The sequence below is a fragment of the Rhipicephalus sanguineus genome, unplaced genomic scaffold (assembly GCF_013339695.2).
Source record: "Rhipicephalus sanguineus isolate Rsan-2018 unplaced genomic scaffold, BIME_Rsan_1.4 Seq1138, whole genome shotgun sequence".
Lineage (NCBI taxonomy): Eukaryota > Metazoa > Arthropoda > Arachnida > Ixodida > Ixodidae > Rhipicephalus > Rhipicephalus sanguineus.
This window is the reverse complement of record NW_023614391.1, coordinates 778644-803807: the sequence shown is the minus strand read 5'-3', so window position 1 is coordinate 803807 and position 25164 is coordinate 778644. Positions and strand designations below refer to the sequence as shown.

Below are 25164 nucleotides of genomic sequence, written 5' to 3'. Positions count from 1 at the left end.
AATATAGCAGGCTCGCTCTCTGTCGCTGAACGGTGTTATAGAGTTTTCAACTTTTCACACCGTCCTATTTTAGGTATAATAGCAAATAATGAAATGATATTTTCTCCTATTTATTGCAGGTGGTACTTGCCCTAGACGTTAATAGACGCGCCTGGTTAAATATAGCAGGCTCGCTCTCTGTCACCGTATACGGTATTATCGAGTTTTCAACTTTTCACACCGTCCTATTTTAGGTATAATAGCAAATAATGAAATGATATTTTCTCCTATTTATTGCAGGTGGTACTTGCCCTAGACGTTAATAGATGCGCCTGGTTAAATATAGCAGGCTCGCTCTCTGTCACCGTATACGGTATTATCGAGTTTTCAACTTTTCACACCGTCCTATTTTAGTTATAATAGCAAATAATGAAATGATATTTTCTCCTATTTATTGCAGGTGGTACTTGCCCTAGACGTTAAGAGACGCGCCTGGTTAAATATAGCAGGCTCGCTCTCTGTCACCGTATACGGTATTATCGAGTTTTCAACTTTTCAGACCGTCCTATTTTAGGTATAATAGCAAATAATGAAATGATATTTTCTCCTATTTATTGCAGGTGATAGTTGCCTTAGATGTTTAGAAACAAAGGCTACACCAACCAGATTATTAGTTTCTTCTTTTTGATGGGCTAACTGGCAGGTTTTAGTATAAAAAAAGATGGATGTCAAGAGCATATGCATAACGTTAAGCGCAATACTGAATCGACGAGGACGGGACAGGGAGTGACACACACACAAGCGCTAACTTTCAACAATGCTTTATTGTGAGCCGGATCACTGCATAAATACATGAAAATTGCGGACATCAGGCATGCGCAAATGTGAAGGATCTAGAAATGACAATTCTTTTCTGGACAATGATAATGAAGTGCGCTGACACAATCTTGGCCTAACTCGTGTATGGTGGCTGATTCAACTATCAACCGCGTGGTCTCATCTTTGTGCGTGCGTACGACAGAGCACTCATGAAAAGCAGGCGAACACCCACACGTGCTGCAATGCGCGGTTAACAAACCATCCAACCTTCACAAGATTTCCCACAACTTAAAAAAAGTGGGCGCTCGAGCAAACATAGGCGTCGCTTTTACAGCTCCAAACAAACTGGGAAAGCTGTGCAGGCTCAGCAACCCAACTGCTCACAAAGCGCGCGGCTGCGTAAAAAATCACAGAGTTCGCCACGTGGAATGCAAAGAAGGGTCGTGTACAAGCTCCCCCTTTCGTGTGGGAAATTCTACGTGGGGCAGACAGGGCGCTGCCTTAACGACAGGCTTAGAGAACACAAAAACAATGTAAGAAGGGTGGCGATGGTTTGTTAACCGCGCATTGCAGCACGTGTGGTGTTCGCCTGCTTTTCATGAGTGCTCTGTCGTACGCACGCACAAAGATGAGACCACGCGGTTGATAGTTGAATCAGCCACCATACACGAGTTAGGCCAAGATTGTGTCAGCGCACCTTCATTATCATGTCCAGAAAAGAATTGTCATTTCTAGATCCTTCACATTTGCGCATGCCTGATGTCCGCAATTTTCATGTATTTATGCAGTGATCCGGCTCACAATAAAGCATTGTTGAAAGTTAGCGCTTGTGTGTGTCACTCCCTGTCCCGTCCTCGTCGATTCAGTATTGCGCTTAACGTTATGCATATGTCGCACCAACAAGGCCAAGATCCACCCTTGCTAAGTTCATGTCAAGATTGACATTTTTCTCTTTTCCTTGGGAAGAACTTTTTTGAGCGTCTGTGCTTGTCGGCATCCTCAAGAAACCGCACTAGGGCTATTGTGCTAAGATATGTTTGACGTGGAACGCTGCCCCATGCTGCTAATGGCACAACTTTCGTGTGTATGCTATTTGAAGTGTTCTTAGCAGACTTCCGGAAGTGCCTAGTGATTTCCATCAAGTACCTGTCATGAAGCTATGTTTTCAGATTGACTTGCCACAAATTGTGATATTTTGACACTGAGCAATGTGATGTACGTAGTTCAATACCCTGACCTGCCTCTGACAATTCTGAGTTTATAGCTGTGTGCTTATTGAATAAAAAGCACACAGCTGATGTGTCTTATCATTACATTTGTTCGTTTAGCCTGACATTTTTTAATACTGGACATCATAAAAGAAAGTTGTTTTTTTGCCAGGCTGGTATTTTCATATTCCTAAATTTTATTTATTCATTTTAGTAAGTGGCTCATTCATTGTAATTTTTGTGGTCGTTTCCATTAGTTTCCTCTCCATACATTTTGTTTTCGCGCTACAGTTGGTTTAGTTGTACTTGAGAGGGTAGTCTGGAAGCTAGAGAGTGTGACTCGGGCCTTGTGCAACTAAATACCTTTCTTATTCTGTTTTATAACTGTGGGGGTGACATGAATCGACCGAAATATCAGCTTGACAAAACACCTACCCTTCAGAAATGTTATCGTATGTTGGCGGCGCGCTCACGGTACGGAAACTTCTGACATTAGCTGCTTCGTTATATAGTTAGAACTTGAGCAAGACAGATAAAGGTGTGTCAGAACTACGTCCCAACGAGGGGGGGGGGGGGGCGAGTAATCTTTAAGTCTAGCGGAATTGTTTATATTCGTAATTTGAGGGACAAACACCGACACCTCAATACCGTCTTCAATCCCGGAGCCGACCTCCTCACGCCGTATAAAGCCGTATAGTCTTATGAGCCGAGCATGCTACGGGGCACTTATGCTAGTGGCAATGATGTTGAGAATCGCTTTTTTTATATTGGGCACGGGTGCTCCCTCAGCAGTAGCTCATAATGCTTCTTCTTCTTCTTCTTCTTCTAACTGTAAGAACCAGACCGACGGCTGGAAGGCAAGTACCTCTTCATTTGCTTCTCAAACATACATGGAACCACCGGCCAAATACCATACAGCCCATCCTCACGCATTACGGAATGCATGCGAAAAAAAATCAGCAGATCCCGCGCATTGTGGGAATTGGTTTCATTCGAAGCACTCAGCGAGTAGCTGTCTAGCTATGCTGCATTTTGTGGCTTTGATCCAAGCGTTAGGAGGCGGATCGACGTGTTTTTGTAAGTGTAGTGCCTGTGTGCACATCGTGGGCTTACCAGGCACGTCGACTACACTAACGTTCAAAGGGTAACTTATGGGCTGACGTAACGTCAGCACTCACGCTAGAGTACAGACGTGAATATTATCGAATCTAAGTGCACTGTACGGTGCGATGATGTGAATATCATACGTAACTTTAGTTAGCGCATTCCTTCGGGGTCGAGCAACGCTTGGATATAGCTTGCCAAATCATAGGAATACAAATGGAATGATAGGAGTACATAGGTATTGTTTATTAGACTGTTATAAATAACTGGAACCAACGATACAACCACAACTGACGTTAACTCGACATGACGCCTGTGTCATAAGGGCGCATATGTAATGTTTAATACCTTGTCATAAAGTGAGACAGCCAGCACTGTAAGCGCAATTGAAGCTGCACCGACATGACGCCTGCATGGGACATTTTTTCCAAGCAGCTTCAAGACCTGGCATGGTTCTGTGGTAGTATAGGTGATTGTCACGCAGAATGCCTGTGTTTCTTTTTCTGGAATCCTGCTTTCACAGCAGAGCTGTTATGGTCGACGTTTGCCGTGTGTCGTAGATAGAAAATTATCATTATGAACCGGGACGCGTTCACATTCACCGCCCAAGCACCTGGCGCAGATGGCTAGCAAAAGAAGCTGAAATGTGCGGCCTCCAATTGGTGTTCGTCGCCTTCGTGTTTCCTTCTTAATATTTAGTGGACCAGGGCGGTGAGTAGTGGGATTTGCCCAATTTCTCTGGTACATTGCTATAGGAGAGAGCGATAGAAACAACATGAATCGCCTTCACAACGGAGAAGAACGCTTTTCGAATGAAACATCGACCTCGATTGAAGACCTTAAATAACTAATGGTTATGTGATACTCAGGAGCGATAATAAGCGCATAGCAAGTGCTTCTCGACTGAGGATGGATTGCGCTGGTTTAAGATAACGCTTCAAGCTTTTAATCCTTTGACAGCTTCCTCGCAAACCGAGCAGTGACACGAAATTGGACATTGAGTCGTTATTTTTGACACAGTTCTGTTAACTTTTACTAGCAAAATACATCTGAGAGACTTGTCTCACACTGAAAGAAATGAGGTTTTCATGCTTCCGAAGTATTGTCAGAATAAGCCTTGATTCGCACAAATAAAACAGTCGTTACAACGATTTGGGCAACGTGAAATGACAAGCGACCTTAATGAAATATCAGATCGCCATAGCAGAAAAGGCTGATCGCCGGCAAGCCCACCATAGAGAGTGCATCGATAACTGGAAAACGGCTCATACATATACGACTGTGAACGGCTCACCTTTAAGGACCGCATTGCTCTGCACTGCGGCGCCGAATTTTTCGCGTATGACGCAGTGGCGTAGACAGAAGGGGGGGGGGGGGGGCACACCGGGCCCGTGCCCCCCAAAAATTCTTTCCCCATGGGATACACAGCGCAAAATGGCACTCGGCCGCACTTATCTGCCCAGATCCAATGCCAGATAAAGGAGGGGCCCCCCCCCCGAAAAATATTTCTGCCCACACCACTGGTATGATAACGCCGCCACAGAAATCTGTAACTCATAGGAAGCTTCGCTTGGAAAAGCGCAGATATGACCAACTCGTAGCAAATCAGCCATTTGAGCTAGTTGGTATTGACTCATCTTAAATGCAAAACTGGGGCGCAATACAACCCTGGACGAAAGAAGACGCCTGTGTCGTGGTTCTCTTCTTTTTGTCCCTGTGTTGTAGTGCGCCCCATTTTTGCATTTAAAAATTACCAACTCTTAAACGAGTGCGGGGAAGAGCGCGAGAGAAGCTGCCATGTGCGCAGAGCCTCTGTTGAGATAACAACGCAGTTGCTGTATCACCTCGGATTGGACTATGATACCTCGTTGCCTCCAGAACATGGCTTCAGAAAGCGCAAATCTGACGTGACCAGGCCCTTGTCGCAGACAGGGAAGACGGAGATGGAGTGCCACGGCGTAAGAGGCTAAAACAGCTCTGGATGCCCCCCCGTCGTGATTGCCATCGGGAGGAAGAGGCTACGGACGAAGCTGTAGCAGCGGCCCGATTAGGGCAAAATGCGGCCAATGCGACGCAAGCTTTCTGGAAATGTATAACTGGTGGCCAGAGAGCCCGCTGCCGCATGGCTGATCAACAGAGAGTTCAGTAGCAGATCAACAGAAGGTTCAACTATAGGTTTGCGTCTACACTTTCTTGGAAAGTTCTAACCAACCGCCGTAATTTTTTAACGAACCACCGAATGGCTAGGCCAAACCTCTTAGCGCTACACAAGCATCTTAAAGGCCTTGCGCAGGGTACGCGTATCCTGTGGAGAGTGCAGAGGCCGCTGAAATGTACAAGTCTATTATAGATTTATTTCCTTTTCCGTCGCAGGCCATAAAGAGTCTCACATATTATTAAAGGTACACTGAAGAGGAAAACGATTTTTCTCGTATTAGTAAATTACTCTTTCACACTACCAAAATCACCACACTTGCCGCGAGAAGACGCTTGGTAAGCGAGAAAACGCGCAGAAAGAAAATGCGGGTGGCGACGTCACCTTGAAATTCCCGCACCAAACGCCGTGACGTCATAGCTTCTGGCGGCGTTCTTTCATCGCGAGGGCCTCGCCCCGGAGCATTCGAGGACTTATTGGCCAGCTACCGCCTAGGGCAAAGCTCACGTGGCCCGTGACGCCCTCCGACAAAAAAAGAAAGAGCATGTGCGCTCCTATTTACAGCGTTATGACGTTAATCTTGAGTCTATCAATCGTCAATTAGGCCTCGATACCTAATAAGCACCATTATCAAGCTTAATTTACTGGTGTATATCGAGCGTCAATTGACTTTAACTTGTTGGCCAATTCAATGGCATCACTTGAGAAAGTGTCACTTGACTTACCTGGTACACATTTCGTTATCCAGGTATTGAACACCTTGAACATGCAGCAATTTTTGTATTCAAGGCAGTCGCTGCCTTGAATAGAGTGAGACCGCTTGTCGAAACGCTGGCTACAACGACGGCACGTGTTCTAAGGATTTTTCATCCCTTCAAGCTATGTGGGAGTATACGGTCAAAGACGTATTCAAAGAACCAGGGTGCAGTAAATTATGCTTTAAATCGAACACCGGTAGCTGCCTCAGCATTATTATACCGAAATGTGCCTTCTATAATGTACTGTGCGTTGGATATATCGAAATTCGCGCTCGCGATTGATTTTTACCGAAGAACTTTACTGAGACCCCGAGGAAATGGATCATGCGCTTATGGGCTTCCTTGGTATCCAATACAAGTGCACTTGCGAGGAACCCACTACGCTATAAATCATTGTAATTTTTGAGAAATAGGGCAGCAGGCACTGTGCCACTTTTCGTCATTCTACGGAGAGCCGTGGTACCTGTTAAACGCATGTAAGGCATTATGCGCACTTTGTTGATGCTGTGCATGATGACGATAAAGAATTATGGCGGAGACCTTTGTAATGCGTTGGAAGCATTCAACAACCTACTCGTTGCGCAATTCGCATTGTGTGACGCCTGGTTACAGAATTCGCGTTGTTCGACGCTTGGATCTTCTTTTACTCTTCTACCACGATATATTGCATATGCTAATGTGGTTCCTTCCCGACATGAAGCCTCTATAGGGTCTTTTCGCAAAGCAGTTTCAAGCACTGGCATGGCTCAGAGGTTTAACACTGGGCTCCCACGCAGAGGGCCCAGGTTCGAACTTCGTTCCATCCTGGAATTTTTTTTCTTACTCCGTTTTTTTTTCTTATTTCGAGCGATAGTGGTTACGGACACCGGCGGCGGCGGACAACTACGGCGCCAAAAACGGCCGCTGAAATAATCTCATAACAGCTTTCGCTGTAAAAAGGCAGTGGCTATACTACCACCTCCTCAGAGCTAAACAAAGAGTGTTTGATAAAGAGCAGTGACACAACATATAGGAGCATCTTAAGCGAAAGCTTCTTTGTAAAGCTGTGTGTAAGAGTGGTATGGTCACGAAGCAATAAAACTGTACCGCCACCTCAAGGCTTACCAAAGAGTGTTTAATAAAGAGCAGTCATACAACATACCCGAAGGACTTTCGAAACATAGAAATGCGCTAGCCTGACGAAGAGAACGCCTCCACCCTCGCTGTTTCATCGGCGTCCGCGAAGTGGTGCTGGTTGAAATTTTTAATCTTTATTCGCCTCAAAAACGCTAGGCGAAATCAACCCTGTCAGTGATTGTGGTTGCACGAAACGTCACAAGATGTCGATATCATCGTCCGGTAACCCGGTGTTCCTACACCTCTTAGCGTATACATATATGTATATATATACCGGCAAAGGCGTGCGCGCGAGGGAGGCAGAGGGGGCGCAAAGTCTGCCCCATACGTTTACTAGGTTATGTTCAGGCAGGTTTTTGCTGGTAATGGCGGCCGCGGGCCCCTGGTGTTGTATTCCAAGAACTGTTTACTTCCACTCTTTACTTCAGGAAAGCCAGGGTGGCCATTGTGAGACACACCTGATATATTTTAAGTTTTCTCCATTGGGAAACATTGTTTCTTTGGAGTCTACCAACGGGGGAGGGCGGGAGGGGCAGCAATGAATCTTTGCCCCCTCCCGCCACCCACCTAATGGGGAACCCTGCGCACGCCTACGTATACCGGAGTGCCCTGCACGTAAAAAAAGCCTCTATCACGATTTTGCTGCAGTGGTTTTTGAATCTAATATAAACTAAATAGAGTTAAATGCTCTTATCATCATCATTTAGTGGTTCGCGAAAATGCAAACTTATACGTTTACGTATGGAAAGCTAAAACATGCGTTCCGGTAACACGGTAAACGTAATGCGGTATTCCAGTAACAAGATAGCGTTAAAGTACACGCTAAACATTCGGCAGAAGCCACGCCTTCTGGGAATCGGTTTCATGCAAAGAAGTTAGCAAGCACTTCTATGCTGTATTTTATGGCTTTGAGCCAAGCGTTACGAGGTGGATCGACGTGTTTTTGTAAGTGTAGTAGTTGTGTGCACATCTTGAGCTCACCAGGCACGTCAACAACACTGATGTTTTAAAGGTCTCTTATGGTGTGACGTAACGTCAGCGCTCACGTTAGAGCATACACATCAGCATTATCGAAATGAAGTGCACTTTGCGGTGCAATGTTGCGAATAGCATGCGTAACTTTCGTAATGTATTCCTCCGGGGTCGAGCAACGCTTCAATATAGCTTGCTGAATCACGTGAATACAAACGCAATGTTTATTAGACGTAGCCAATACTATAGAACCAGAGACGTTAACCTGACATGACGTCTGTATCGTAGGAGCACATATGTAGTGTTTATTGTTTTCTTATAAAATTAGATAGCCAGCACCACAAACATAATTGACGTTGCGCCGACATTGCGCCTGCATAGGCTGCATAAGCTTTGCATTTTCCAAAGCAGTTTCTAGAGATGGCATGGCTCTGTGGTAGTATAGTTGACTGCCACGCAGAATGCTTAGGTTCGACTCCTGCTGGGATCCTAATTTTTATTCTTCGCATACCTCGGAGTCAACGTTGCCGAAGTCGGTTTTTCTTAACGCTCTCGCATTTAAATTAACAATGTCTGTTCTCGCCGTTCCTGGGTAGATATAAACTGTTAATCACCTGTGGCGCGTACCCGCACACAGCGGTTCGTGGTAAACGGTTATGTGGAACACGTGTCTGGAGGAAAGGGTTTGACGACGTACGCGACAGGATTTTCACGTGATTCATGTCATGACCCGACAGTCATATTCCTCAAATCCTCTTACCCTCCCATGCCAAAGTTGGTCTACACCAAGTTAATGAGGCGATCACGAGAGCACCCAGACGTAGGCGGCTAGATAGATAGATAGATAGATAGATAGATAGATAGTAGATAGATAGATAGATAGATAGAAACGCTCAAAGTGCTTAAGGTTCGCTAAGGAATGCTTCGCATTTCGAACCTCTAATACTAAAACACCCCGAAAGCACTTCGAGTGGTCGTCGCCGAAGCGGTATAAAGGAAGAACAATCAAATCACCGCGAAGCACTCCACACAAATGGTTAACGAGCGATGATGTGCAGTCCGCAGTGTTCGTATGCCAGCGCTGGTATTGAGGGCATTGCGAGCATATGTTATTGTAAGGTTGCCGCAAGTAGTGGAACGTGCCGACCCCGTTCCGTCGGCTGCTACACTGTAGCATAGTGCCAGTAATATAGAAATACAGCTGTAGGACGGTGGCGGGTCCACCTGTTTATGTGTGCTTTAATGGTAATGCATTTGTTGAGCATTTGTGCACGACATTTCACGTGTACACAAGACCTGAGCGGTGATTTCGTAGAAGCTTTTCTTGGTCAATCGCAACTCTCCGATATGTGCATTTACACAGGCGTGTGCTCTTGAGGATAGAGAGGGCAACATTTCTGAAACGTTTACGCCGTAGCCAAAATGGAACGGTACGCAGTGACCTGAAAGCGAAATACAAAGAATAGGTGAATGTAGACGTCGTAAACATGCGACGACTCCGCATATTGCAAGGGAAGGAACATAATCACAGCGCAAAGCCGCGGCATCAGGCGTAAATGGGTCTGGCAGAAAGGCGTATTTCTGGAAAGACACCAAACTGATGTGCACATCTTTTCGTCTTAAAGAGTGCATTTAGCCGAAATTTATCTTCCTCTGTTACTGTCGAAGGCTGTCTTGCTTTGCTCTAGCGACCTCAAGAAAGTGATATTTAAAAAAAATAAAAAAAAACAATATGGGCAGGTTCGTACTAGTTGTGCCAAGCCTGAAAGAAGAGCGCAGCTGAGTGGCCTTCCTCGTTCCTCTTCATTTATTTCTATCGTTCATCTTTTGTTTCGCTTTCTCTCTGTTTCTTTTATCTATTTTTGTATCTGTTTCTTTCTATTTCTTTCTTTGTCTGTCTCTATCTGCTTCTCTCGCTCGCTCTTTCTATCTTTGTTTTCCTCCCTTTCTCTCTCTCTCTGTTTCATTTTCTTTCTTTATTTGTTTCTCTTTATTTCTCTCTTTCTTCTTTCTGTCTTTCTCTCTGTTTTTTTTTTTCTATCTCCCTTTCGTGCCTGTTTGTTTATATCTCATTCTATCGCCTTTTCTCACTCTCTGTCCACGTTTTTGTCTCTTTTATCTTTTTATGTCTTTAATCTCTTTATTTCTCCCTATTTTTCTCTTTCTATTTCTTTCTCCCTCTGTCTATGTTTTTCTGTCTTTTTATCTTTTTGTCTCGCCGCCGTCGCTTCGCATCCATTTGTTGGGCTAACTGTTGCCTTCTTCACTTTTAGTGGACCAGTGGTGAGTAGTGGGTTTTACCCGATTTCCGTTGCACATACCCGTTGATGATGATAGTTTTCTGGTGACCATGGAGATTGATCTGTATATCTATAACAGCTTCGCTATTAGAATGCGCTCACAAAACAGTCTAGCGCGCATGGAGAAGCGAAGCAGAAGGCAACTGCACGTTTAACATGGTAACCGATAAATGCGATATTGTGCTGCCATATATAGTGAGGTGCAGTAGAGTACGCATCTGGGCTGGTTGGTTCATGATTAACAGTACAAAACAGCGCTAAAAGACGGGACGAAGCAAGCACAGCGCCGTGCTCTGCATGCTTGCTTCGTCCCGTCTTTTAGCGCTGTTTTCTACCGCTAATATAGTGAGGGTTACCAAGTTTACAATTTATGCACTCAAAGCTAATGTAACCCTTATTTTATAGGTGCATAAAATCACGTTTATCGGTTACCACGTTTAGAGTGTAGCGGAATAAGCGGGGGAACTTCCGGTGGCTTCACATGCTCGCGCCTCGGGAAGCGGCGATGCGCCGTCCAGCCATCTTGAGGTCAGTGGATGGAATACGCTCACCCAGGGCCTAGTGTGCGTGTGTCCTGAAAACGTATGCGATGGTAGAGGATGCTTGACAAGCATTAAATGAGGCATGAAGAGCCAAACAGCCGGTCAGTTTTAGACGTGACGTTTCACTCTTTAATTTACATCGCCACTAATGCTTTCACCTTTGAAGCGTCTTAGTCATTGTGTAAGACCCTAGGATGCTTGCAGTGTTGTGCGCGCCACTTACACAACTTCAATGATAAATTACCGGGCGGAACAAAATCAGCAGCGCGGGACTATTGCTTGTCACTTCGGAAAGTTTCGCAAAGAACACGAGACAGGCTTAACGGAATAATAAACGCTTCATAAGCAGGGAATGAATCCTTTGAAAACACCACATATAAAGCTTTTCTTAAATGAAGGGCAAGCTAAGGCACGGTTTGCTCGGATGTGGATGGCGTCACTAAATAACGATACAGAAATAAGAAAGACAATTATGACGCTTTTCTAGAAATAAGATGTAGCCAAGTCATAAGGTGCTTCAGTTACGATGAATGTTTATTACGCTTACATCCACGCACAAGCGGAAACGAAACAAGTATCAGGAGCCGAGATTGGCATTATAGTACCATTAGGAAAGGAAAACCTTGGACTAATGAAACAGGGATAACACATGTGAAGTGGAAACAGTGTGGGGCTACAAGAGAAATGACATGTCTCTCAGAAATGGCGTGATGTAGCCAGCGACAAGACGTTATATAACCAGACCTATTTGACCGAAACACGAGGGTACAGAGGGCCATTTTCAATTACAGTGGTTGCGCATATAGAAGGGTCGGGTAGAGTATCTCAGCAATTAAACCTGCTCAATTTGTTATTGGATGGCGTGCTTCTACCTGTAGGTCGAACGCTCCTTCGAAATTTCAACAGTAGCACAAATCTACTGGTGGGAAGTTACGCCGCGACTTCATAAATGGAAGATGATCATAAAAGAAGGCGGGCATGCAAACATGGACACAAGGGAGGCGAACATGACAACGCAGACGCGGACCGAACATCTTGTCTTCTATTCTTGTGTCCGTGTTTGCACAGCCGTATTAGTTTTATGATGAATAATTACCAACTATCCCCGTATTATGTTGTTGTATGGAGATTTATTTATATCGCGGGGATCTGCACTCTCAACACCCCGTTTCAATATTTTATTACGTATACTCCCAACGAAAGCAGTAGAATGCCATAACTGGTAATGACTGGATTATTTCTATTCTGTGGTTACGAGACAAACATTGTTTTGGGATAGAAAGCTACTTACAACAGATGATTTATGATTATCAACAAATAGGTCCAGTTACAATGTAGATACATGTGCATAATGTTGTCCAATTGCTGTTTACACAAACAACCTACGTTCCACATTTATAAACGCCAAAGCTTTATGACGCGGTTTACTGGTCTTCTGCGTCGATTTATTGCAATAGTGTTCTCCCTATTTGCAGTTTATGACCGAAAGTTCACCAATGTACCTGACTGAAAGAAACTTCAACACCGATCCTCAAGGTCGCAACATTACGAATTGCGTCTATGCAAAAACACTAAGTACGAATGAAACAACGCATACTTTTACACAAAACATAACCTACTTTAATATCTCGTCTGAAAAGTGGTAAGTCAATATAAAGATGCTGCACGTAACTGCAATCGTGTTTTCCCTCTGATTTCTGGGAACTTGGCGAACTTTCTGCTCACTTGCATTTAAAACAACTGCCTGAGGCACTCATTACGAGAGTAGTAAAATGACGTTCTAATTCAAATAAGGAAGTCAGTTGCCAAAACAGAGAATGCGAATTCTGGTTGTGTTTTCCGCAATGTAATTATACAAGAAATACGTAAAAACATTCTCGTACAAAGTTTCACCTATACCTAAACGGTCACAGAAATTCATTTGAATTAAAAAAAAATGTGCCAGAACACAGATGGCAATTTGCAATCAAATTCTTACACAAAAAGAATTTCGGTTATTGGAAAAGAGGGCCAACCTACCGGGATCGATTGCGATTGTGTTAATATTCTTTTATACGCTCTTTATTGTATAATATATTGCACCACTGATCAGCGTTGCTGTGTGTCAGAATTTTACCAGCGAGGCTGTTAAACCGGCCGTAAAATCTTTGGTGTGTACAAGTGCTTACTACGCAGGAAAAAAAAAAGAAAAGCTTACTACGCAGGAAACGAAACATTGGTGCTTACAGAATGTGCTAGATGGTGCAACTAGTTGACAGGAGCGCCCGTATTTTTAAATTCTCGCTCGGCGCCTTCGGGTCACCGGTGACCGACGTTCTATAAGCACGGTAACGAAAGAGTTAATAAACCGTCGGAATTAATCGAGTGACAAACACCGTGGCCGCACGTTTTAGCTTCGCTAAGCATCTGTACGGAGTGCTTTAGCGGTATGTACAACGAGATAATACTAGGGAACGGGAAAGGCAATGACGGCTGCGAGAAGACCCCGAAGCGATGGAAGCCCTACGCGAACGACGACGTGCGCGTGGTTTTATGGAAGGTGCGAACGCTCGGTTGCAGCGCGAGTTTCTGTCTCTGGAAGTGGGACATACCTGTCGTGGCTATGACTGTCGTGGGTTAACTCGAAACCTTCGTGCGCTCAGAAGCAACCTAGAAACAACCTAGCATCACTAGTTGAAGCCTAGCAGCAACCTAAAGGCAACCTAGAACAACCTAGCATCACCTAGCTAAAGCCTAGCAGCAACCTAAAGGCAACCTAGAAACAACCTAGCATCACCTAGCTAAAGCCTAGCAGCAACCTAAAGGCAACCAGAACAACCTAGCATCACCTAGCAAAGCCTAGCAGCAAACCTAAAGGCAACCTAGAAACAACCTAGCATCACCTAGCTAAAGCCTAGCAGCAACTAAAGGCAACCTAGAAACAATTAGCATCACCTAGCTATCTATCTTTAGGTTGCCTAGCAGCAACCTAAAGGCAACCTAGAAACAACCTAGCATCCGAGTTGAAGCCTAGCAGCAACCTAAAGGCAACCTAGAAACAACCTAGCATCACTAGCTAAAGCTAGCAGCAACCTAAAGGCAACTAGAAACAACCTAGCATCACCTAGTTGAAGCCTAGCAGCAACCTAAAGGCAACCTAGAAACACCTAGCATCACCTAGCTAAAGCCTAGCAGCAACCTAAAGGCAACCTAGAAACAACTTAGCATCACCTAGCTATCTATCTATCTTTAGGTTGCCTAGCAGCAACCTAAAGGCAACCTAGAAACAACCTAGCATCACTAGTTGAAGCCTAGCAGCAACCTAAAGGCAACCTAGAAACAACCTAGCATCACCTAGCTAAAGCCTAGCAGCAACCTAAAGGAACCTAGAAAAACCTAGCATCACCTAGCTAAAGCCTAGCAGCAACCTAAAGGCAACCTAGAAAACAACCTAGCATCACTAGTTGAAGCCTAGCAGCAACTAAAGGCAACCTAGAAACAACCTAGATCACCTAGTTGAAGCCTAGCAGCAACCTAAGGAACCTAGACAACTAGCATCACCTAGTTGAAGCCTAGCAGCAACCTAAATGCAACCTAGAAACAACCTAGCATCACTTAGCTAAAGCCTAGCAGCAACCTAAAGGCAACCTAGAAACAACCTAGCATCACCTAGCTAAAGCCTAGCAGCAACCTAAAGGCAACATAGAAACACCTAGCATCACCTAGCTAAAGCCTAGCAGCAACCTAAAGGCAACCTAGAAACAACTTAGCATCACCTAGCTATCTATCTATCTTAGGTTGCCTAGCAGCAACCTAAAGGCAACCTAGAAACAACCTAGCATCACCTAGATGAAGCCTAGCAGCAACCTAAAAGCAACCTAGAAACAACCTAGCATCACCTAGCTAAAGCCTAGCAGCAACCTAAAGGCAACCTAGAAACAACCTAGCATCACCTAGCCAGAGCCTAGCAGCAACCTAAAGGCAACCTAGAAACAACCTAGCATCACCTAGCTAAAGCCTAGCAGCAACCTAAAGGCAACCTAGAAACAACCTAGCATCACCTAGTTGAAGCCTAGCAGCAACCTAAAGGCAACCTAGAAACAACTTAGCATCACCTAGCTATCTATCTATCTTTAGGTTGCCTAGCAGCAACCTAAAGGCAACCTAGAAACAACCTAGCATCACCTAGTTGAAGCCTAGCAGCAACCTAAAGGCAACCTAGAAACAACCTAGCATCACCTAGCTAAAGCCTAGCAGCAACCTAAAGGCAACCTAGAAACAACCTAGCATCACCTAGCTAAAGCCTAGCAGCAACCTAAAGGCAACCTAGAAACAACCTAGCATCACCTAGTTGAAGCCTAGCAGCAACCTAAAGGCAACCTAGAAACAACCTAGCATCACCTAGTTGAAGCCTAGCAGCAACCTAAAGGCAACCTAGAAACAACCTAGCATCACCTAGTTGAAGCCTAGCAGCAACCTAAATGCAACCTAGAAACAACCTAGTATCACCTAGCTAAAGCCTAGCAGCAACCTAAAGGCAACCTAGAAACAACCTAGCATCACCTAGCTAAAGCCTAGCAGCAACCTAAAGGCAACCTAGAAACAACCTAGCATCACCTAGCTAAAGCTAGCAGCAACCTAAAGGCAACCTAGAAACAACCTAGCATCACCTAGCTAAAGCCTAGCAGCAACCTAAAGGCAACCTAGAAAAACCTAGCATCACCTAGCTAAAGCCTAGCAGCAACCTAAAGGCAACCTAGAAACAACTTAGCATCACCTAGCTATCTATCTATCTTTAGGTTGCCTAGCAGCAACCTAAAGGCAACCTAGAAAACCTAGCATCACCTAGTTGAAGCCTAGCAGCAACCTAAAGGCAACCTAGAAACAACCTAGCATCACCTAGCTAAAGCCTAGCAGCAACCTAAAGGCAACCTAGAAACAACCTAGCATCACCTAGCTAAAGCCTAGCAGCAACCTAAAGGCAACCTAGAAACAACCTAGCATCACCTAGTTGAAGCCTAGCAGCAACCTAAGGGCAACCTAGAAACAACCTAGCATCACCTAGCTAAAGCTAGCAGCAACCTAAAGGCAACCTAGAAACAACTTAGCATCACCTAGCTATCTATCTATCTTTAGGTTGCCTAGCAGCAACCTAAAGGCAACCTAGAAACAACCTAGCATCACTAGTTGAAGCCTAGCAGCAACCTAAAGGCAACCTAGAAACAACCTAGCATCACCTAGCTAAAGCCTAGCAGCAACCTAAAGGCAACCTAGAAACAACCTAGCATCACCTAGCTAAAGCCTAGCAGCAACCTAAAGGCAACCTAGAAACGACCTAGCATCACCTAGTTGAAGCCTAGCAGCAACCTAAAGGCAACCTAGAAACAACCTAGCATCACCTAGTTGAAGCCTAGCAGCAACCTAAAGGCAACCTAGAAACCTAGCATCACCTAGTTGAAGCCTAGCAGCAACCTAAAGGCAACCTAGAAACAACCTAGCATCACCTAGCGAAAGCCTAGCAGCAACCTAAAGGCAACCTAGAAACAACCTAGAATCACCTAGCTAGAGCCTAGCAGCAACCTAAAGGCAACCTAGAAACAACCTAGCATCACCTAGCTAAAGCCTAGCAGCAACCTAAAGGCAACCTAGAAACAACTTAGCATCACCTAGCTATCTATCTATCTTTAGGTTGCCTAGCAGCAACCTAAAGGCAACCTAGAAACAACCTAGCATCACCTAGATGAAGCCTAGCAGCAACCTAAAGGCAACCTAGAAACAACCTAGCATCACCTAGCTAAAGCCTAGCAGCAACCTAAAGGCAACCTAGAAACAACCTAGCATCACCTAGCTAAAGCCTAGCAGCAACCTAAAGGCAACCTAGAAACAACCTAGCATCACCTAGCTAAAGCCTAGCAGCAACCTAAAGGCAACCTAGAAACAACCTAGCATCACCTAGTTGAAGCCTAGCAGCAACCTAAAGGCAACCTAGAAACAACCTAGCATCACCTAGCTAAAGCCTAGCAGCAACCTAAAGGCAACCTAGAAACAACCTAGCATCACCTAGCTAAAGCCTAGCAGCAACCTAAAGGCAACCTAGAAACAACTTAGCATCACCTAGCTATCTATCTATCTTTAGGTTGCCTAGCAGCAACCTAAAGGCAACCTAGAAACAACCTAGCGTCACCTAGCTAAAGTCTAGCAACAACCTAGAAGACCCCCAGATTACACTTCAGAATCGTCCAGCTTCGCTATTTCAAGCTTTGCGCGACTTAATGCAAGTATCGCCATTTTCTTTTGGAACCCTATAATCGTGAACAGCTTTTAGCTTCTTGTATAATTGTTATTGCCTTTCGCATGACTTATTTGTACTTGTTTATAATAAATATGAAGCATTTCTTAACGAACCGAAGGCACTCTGAGCGTTTCTATCTATCTATCTATCTATCTATCTATCTATCTATCTATCTATCTATCTATCTATCTATCTATCTATCTATCTATCTATCTATCTATCTATCTATCTATCTATCTATCTATCTATCTATCTATCTATCTATCTATCTATCTTGTTAAGGTGTTTAATAGACAGCACTCAACGACAATGAGTAATGGCGACAGTCACGGCAAGGCACGAACTCCCTGCGCGAGCGGCGTTCTTTCTTCAAGCAACCAAAGAGGATGACCCACTAGAAGGCGCTGGAGAGGGTAACCCATTACCATGTCCCAAGGCTTCTCTACAATTACCCCGGGTACGAAAAGGGAGCCGTCCGGCGACCTAACAGCTCGTCACTATGAGTGGGTCATAGTAGGCCTTGAGGCGCTCCACGTTGACAATGTCGCGCCCTCGACGGCGCATGTCCGAAGCTGGTTCGATGGGTTCGATCAAGTAGTTGACCGGGGATGTGCGCTCGACGACCCGGTATGGGCCTTCGTATTTCGGCAGCAGTTTTGAAGAAAGGCCACTTGCAGTGGTAGGGACCGAGAGCCATACGAGCGCTCCAGGAAGGAACGTGGGTTCAGAAGTGGTGTGCCATCGCGAATGCTCTTCTGCAGCTCTTGTTCCTGCGTCGTAAATGTCTTGGCAAGCTCGCGACACTCTTCAGCGAGCCTGGCTGTGTCAGAAATAGGCGCACACTCAGATGAATCCGGCTTGTATGGAAGTATCGTGTCGATGGTGTGCGACGGGTGCCTTCCGTACAGTAAGAGAACGGTGAAAAACCAGTAGTGCTCTGAGGGGCGGTGTTATAGGCGTAGGTGACGAAGGGCAGAATGGCATCCCAATTGGTGTGTCGGCGGCGACGTACATTGACAGCATGTCGCCGAGCGTGCGGTTAAAGCGTTCGGTTAGGCCATTCGTCTGCGGGTGGTAAGCAGTAGTTTTGCGGTGAACAGCATGGCACTCTTTCAGAATGGCTTCCACGACTTCCGATAAGAAGACACGGCCTCGGTCGCTGAGAAGCTCTTGGGGTGGACCGTGACGCAGTATGAATCGGTGTAGTAGGAAGGAGGCAACATCGCGCGCTGTAGCCGCTGGGAGGGCGGCGGTTTCGGCGTATCGCGTTAGATGGTCAACAGCGACGATGGCCCAGCGGTTACCAGCCGAACTCAGAGGAAGTGGTCCATACAAATCGATGCCCACGCGCCCGAACGGACGGTTAGGGCAAGGTAATGGTTGTAGACCTGCTGGCGACACGTGCGTTGCAGGTTTTCGGCGTTGGCAATCGAGGCAGGAGCGAACGAACTTCTGCACGTAGCGGTACATCCCACGCCAGAAGTATCGTTGTCGAATGCGGTGGTAAGTTTTGGATACCCCAGAGTGCGCGCATTGCGGGTCGGAGTGGAAGGCCTCGCATATATCAGAACGCAGACTGCGGGTATCACTAGTAGCCACTGGCGGCCGTCGGCGTTGTAATTGCGTCGGTGCAGGAGGTCGTCACGAACGGCGAAATGGTGGGCTTGACGACGTAACGCGCGAGTGGATGGTGTTGCCGTCGGATCAGTGAGCAAGTCGATCAGCGAGGTGATCCATTTATCCTTGCGCTGTTCGGTAGCGATGGTGTGAACGCTGATTGAAGCAACAGCTATGTGAGATACTGAGCAGGGGGCATTGTCGTCAGGCAAGGGAGAGCGCGAGAGGGCGTCGGCGTCAGCATGCTGGCGTCCGTTGCGGTACAGCACGCGGATGTCGTAGTCCTGCAGGCGAAGTGCCCAGCGGGCGAGACGGCCTGAGGGATCCTTCAATGACGACAGCCAGCATAGTGCATGATGGTCGGTGACGACATCAAATGGGCGACCATACAAATAAGGTCGAAACTTTGTAAGGGCCCATATGATCGCCAGGCACTCTTTTTCCGTGACTGAGTAATTGGTCTCGGCTCTGGTAAGCGTACGGCTTGCGTATGCCACGACATATTCGGGGAACCCTGGTTTGCGTTGCGCAAGGACAGCGCCGAGGCCTACACCGCTGGCGTCCGTGTGTACCTCCGTAGGGGCCGTAGGGTCGTAGTGACGTAGTATGGGAGGAGACGTCAACAAACGACGGAGCTTTGCGAACGCGTCGTCACACTCGGACGACCACGAATTTAGGGGTCCGTTACTTCCAAGGAGCTTCGTCAGCGGCGATATGATGGTGGCAAAGTTTCGTATGAAGCGTCGAAAGTATGAACACAGTCCGACGAAACTGCGCAGTTCTTTGACGGACGTAGGTTTGGGAAATTCGGCCACGGCCCGAAGCTTGGCCGGATCGGGAAGGATTCCGTCTTTGGACACGACGTAGCCGAGGATTGTCAGCTGCCGTGCCGCAAATCGGCACTTCTTCAGATTCAGTTGGAGGCCGGCGTTGCTCAAACGTGTCAAAACATGCCGCAGACGTTGGAGATGCGTGGAGAAGTCCGGAGCGAAGACGACGACGTCGTCCAGGTAACACAGGCACGTGTGCCATTTCAAGTTACGCAGAACGGTGTCCATCATGCGCTCGAAGGTCGCGGGCGCATTACACAGACCGAACGGCATGACGTTGAACTCGTACAAGCCGTCGGGCGTGACAAAGGCTGTCTTTGGTCGAGCGTCATCAGCCATGGGTACTTGCCAGTACCCCGAGCGCAAATCGAGAGATGAAAAGAATTCTGCTCCTTGGAGGCTGTCAATCGCGTCGTCGATTCGCGGCAGTGGATAAACATCCTTGCGGGTGACCTTGTTGAGCCGTCGGTAGTCCACACAGAACCGCACAGAACCGTCCTTCTTCGTAACGAGAACAACAGGAGACGCCCATGGGCTGTCGGAGGGCCGAATTACATCGCGTCGAAGCATATCGTCCACTTGCTCGTTAATTACCCGGCGTTCTGTGGGAGACACGCGATATGGACGTTGCCGCAGTGGTGGTTGGGCGCCAGTGTCGATGCGATGCGTAACAGCGGACGTGCGGCCGAGGGAAGTTTGCCCGACATCGAAAGAATGACGAAATTCATCCAACAAGCACAGAAGCTGCGAACGCTGGACCGACGTAAGGTTGTCAGCAATGGAGGGACCAAATACATCAGTAGGTGACGAATCAGACGTGGAAACAGCACTGATGGTGCGGGAACTGGTACAGTGCGAGTCATCGGGTGCGTCCAGAACTTGTGCGTCTTCAACGGGTTCCACTTTGCCGAGACATTCCCCTCGAACCAACGTAACAATGCACGGGGATGGGTTGGTAACAAAAATAGTGGTGCTGCCCTGAGTGACTCGCACGGTCGCAAAAGGTACCAGCAACCCTTTCCTAGTGCAGACGCGGGCAGATGGCGAAAGGAGTGCAGTGGTGTCGGAGAGACCGGCGCAGTAGACCGACACAGCCGTTGACGAGTTTGGAGGCACTTTCGTATCGTCTTGGACGAGGATCTTGCTCATTGCCGATGGACTGTCTGTCGGCGTCAAATGTGAGAACGGTGAGAGTTCGATTTCGGCTGGTGCGCAACGAATTACGGCGTCGTGGCGGGAGAGGAAATCCCATCCCAAGATGACGTCGTGAGAGCATGCCGCAATTATGATGAACTCGACGTCGTACAGAACGTCCTGAATGACGACGCGAGCAGTGCATACTGCTGTGGGATGAATACTCTGGGAGCTCGCGGTACGAAGGGACATCCCAGAAAGTGGCGTCATCACTTTTCGAAGTAAGCGGCAAAGTTTTGCGTCCATAACGGATACAGCGGCTCCAGTATCGATAAGGGCCGATGCGCGAACACCGTCCACAAGCACGTCGATTACATTCGATGGACTTCGCTGAGGGCTTTCACAGTTCGATAGCGTCGCAGCCCTTGCCTCCTGGACTGCGACGACTAGTTTTCCTGCTCTCGTGCGACCGAACGAGGCCGCATGGGTGACAGTGACCGACGTCGGGGAGACGGAGAGCGGCGAGTAGCTGGAGGTGGGCGTGACGTCGGCGACATAGGTGGAGGTGGGTCGTAGAATGCACGGCTTGACTGGCTGGTGACAGGTGACGCGACTCGAGGCGGCTGCACGCGTTGACAATAACGTGCCACGTGACCGGCGTAACCGCAAGCAAAGCAGATGGGCCGGTTGTCGGGGGTGCGCCATCGGTTCGCCGGGGTAGGTCCCGCCCATGTCGCAGTACGTGATTGACGAGTCGGCTGCTGAAATGACTGCATAGTGGGCTGCAGTCGGGGCCGAGGGATGGCGTCAGCATATGTAGCCGGCACACCCGCCTCAAAGAACGGAGGTCTAGCGGCGGCTTCGGCGTAACTCATTGGGGCAGCCGCAGGAATTACTTGGGGCGTCCTGGCGACAACTTGAGCGTAACTCTGAGGCGCAGGAGCCGGAGGTTGCGGGTGGTACTCAGGCATGACCTCCGCAATTTCCTGCTCAATCGCTCGGCGGAGAGGAGGAAGAAGGGTGGTCGACGACTGTTGAACGTGCGGCGGGTGGGCAAAGGCGAGGAGGGAGATCTGGCGTGCAATTTCCTCGCGCACGAATGACTTGACTTCTGCCAGCAACGCGGCCTGGTCAGATATTGCCGCCAAGCCAGCAAGCTCTGCGTCGCGTGATGGGGAGCGACGGGTCATCGAACGCTGCCGGCGGAGCTCCTCGTAGCTCTGGCACAGCGTTATGACCTCGGCCACTGTGCCAGGGTTTTTGGCGAGCAGCATGGTGAAGGCATCGTCGTCAATGCCTTTCATTACGTTCCGGATCTTGTCAGACTCAGACATGGTTCCGTTGGCCTTCTTACACAAGTCGAGGACGTCTTCGATATAACTTGTGAACGATTCACCGGCCTGCTGAGATCGCTCACGTAAGCGCTGTTCGGCTTGCAGCTTACGAACTGCTGGGCGGCCAAAAACGCTGATGACGGCGGTCTTGAAATCGGCCCAAGTCGCAAAATCGGACGCGTGGTTGTTGTACCACAAGCTTGCTACGCCCGCGAGGTAGAACACCAAGTTGCTTAACTTGCCTTCTTCGTCCCATTTGTTGGGGATGCTGACGCGCTCGTAAATTGCGAGCCAGTCCTCCACGTCGGTGCTATCGGCGCCAGTGAAGATAGGTGGGTCGCGTATACGGGGGACACCGGGACATGTGCTCGTTGCGAGAGGAGGCGTTTGCTGGGCGGCGTCTTGAGGCATGGTAGATGGCAAGGTACGGGATCGGAGCTCCAGGGGCATTGAATGGGAGCAGAGCACTCTCCACCAAATTGTTAAGGTGTTTAATAGACAGCACTCAACGACAATGAGTAATGGCGACAGTCACGGCAAGGCACGAACTCCCTGCGCGAGCGGCGTTCTTTCTTCAAGCAACCAAAGAGGATGACCCACTAGAAGGCGCTGGAGAGGGTAACCATACCATGTCCCAAGGCTTCTCTATCTATCTATCTATCTATCTATCTATCTATCTATACTACTATATATCTATCTATCTATCTATCTATATATCTATCTATCTATCTATCTATCTATCTATCTATCTATTCATCTATCTATCTATATATCTATCTATCTATCTATCTATCTATCTATCTATCTATCTATCGACATCGACATCGGCAGCGTTGACCCGGCAAATGTAAAGAAAACATGGCTGATCCTTCTGTCATAGCAATCGATATAATACGAAAGTGAAACGTTTCGTCACAGAAGTAGTTGACAGTTTATAGTGCATTGGTATATGAGAGCTTGTACAACGTCTACTGCTGTTTGACAGATATAGCACCGCTTCATGTGGACGCACCCACGTTGACGCCTAGTGGTACATTTCTGTACCGACGACTAACGCCCATGATCAAGATTTAACTCTTGCGGTAGGTGAAGTTCTGAACATGCACGCGGACACCGCGTATGGTGAATCCCACGCAAAGATGGCAACGAGCACATAATAAACACTGTTACTCGATATGCACTCCTCCAATGCTTCGTGAAACGCGAACAGAAACGCTACGCGCGTCGTGTCTTCCATCTAGCCTGGCCTGTAATTCTCACATGGCGAGGAGGTAACGCGGTGTGACAGCCAGGCAAGCGTCGGAGAGCTTTTTTGATATGGATGGATGGTATGAGCGAGGTTTGGGCTCAAGCCGCCTCCTCGCGGTATTAAAGCGCTGACGAAATTTCACTTCTATTGAAAACGCGCCGAATGAGACAGTTGTAGCAACGGCGCGTTTTTTTTTTTTCTCGAGCCTGGTGGCACACATGTCACCGCCCCATTATAAATGGGACGCTCATAACATCAGTCTATTCAAGAGCTGCGTGAAAGAAAAGTGTGAAAGATAAAAGGCGCGTTCAGGTAGCCTCCGCAGTGTGTTTTGCGGAAGCTCAGTGGGCTAAAGCCCGCCAGCCATCGTCGTGGACAGAGAGGTCGTGGGTTCGACTCTTGCCAACAGAACTTTTTCTTATAAATTTTCCTTTGCCATCTGATAGCGTTCATTTTGCTGACGTATTTCCGTGACGGAAATGCGTCATGAAAGTCTTGGTGGACCCCGGCATAAAACACTTTCGTGTTAAGAAAAATCAGGATCCCAGCAGGAATCGCACCCAAGCATTTCGTGTGGGAGTCAGATACTCTACCACAGAGCCACGCCACGTCTTGAAACTTCTTTGAAAAAGGACCCTATGCAGGCGTAATCTCGGTGCAGTTTCAATTGCGGTTGCAGTGCTGGCTATATAAGTTTATTGCAAAGCAATAAACATTACATATGTATTCCAATGATATTGGCGTCATGCCGGGTTAACATCAATTGTAGTTCCAGTGTTGGCTACGCTACCACATAATTTAATTTTAATACATGCATTTTCGTACACGTGTTGCGCGAGTAACGTGAGCAGACGGCGGCGCCGGAAAAAAATAATGGATGGCTGCACCCATCGACATAGGTGCCGTCCGCCTCGAATTTATCCCGTCGTCGTGCGCTGCGTGGCCGGCAAGTTCCAAACGGACGCTTGTATTTGCTTTAGATTCATGTCCTGACGCTTCGACAGCAACGTATTCGCGATTATATTGCGCTATTTTCATGAACCCCTATCAAATTCTCGGCGCGTTAGGCTTAGCAGGCGTCGCTAAACAAATAGCTCATCTTGCCAATAACGACAATACGGAGATGATACTTTGTCCCCATCATGAAATGGAAGAAAGCGATGGCTCATTTCACCATTTATTTGTTGCTGTCAGCGCTGTGTGCAAGTAACAAGCACAAGTTCGAATCGAAGCGGGCGGTTGCGTGGGCATGGACGCTGCCATGCATGTCCATTTGTAACCACGGCAGGGGCGTAGCCAGAAATTTTTTTCGGGGGGGGGGGAGTGTTTAACCATACTTTATGTATGTTCGTGCGTGCGTTTGTATGAGTGCGTGTATATATACGCAAGCAACATTGCGTATATATACGCAAGCAACTGTGGTTCAGGGGCTGCGCCCCTGAACCACAGTTACTGGTGGTTACAGGCACAGCAATTAAAGAAATACGGCGTAAATGCGACAGAGAAAATCCGGCAGATCCCACGCTTTCTGGGAATTGGTTTCATGCGAATCAGTCAGCGAGTACTTCTATACTGTATTTGATGGCTTTGAGCCAAGCGATACGAGGTGGATCGACGTGTTTTTTTAAAATTAGCAGCTGTGTGCCCATCGTGGGCTTCTCAGGCACGTCGAAAACACTGGGGTTTAAAGTGTAACTTACGGTGCGACGTAACGCCAGCCCTCACGTTAGAGTACATACGTCAGTATTATCGAAACAAAGTGCACTTTATGGCGCA

General features: G+C 47.2%; 1 protein-coding gene across 1 annotated transcript in view; it reads left to right on the top strand.

The window, feature by feature from the left end:
• Positions 1-12432: 12432 nt before the first annotated feature.
• Positions 12433-25164, top strand: part of LOC119376250 (uncharacterized) — a 38531-nt gene continuing 25799 nt past the window's right edge. Inside the window, exon 1 of the mRNA XM_037646153.2 lies at positions 12433-12595. Within this exon, the coding sequence (XP_037502081.1) occupies positions 12450-12595 (146 nt within the window). The 5' untranslated portion in view covers positions 12433-12449. The remainder of the gene's footprint in view (positions 12596-25164) is intronic.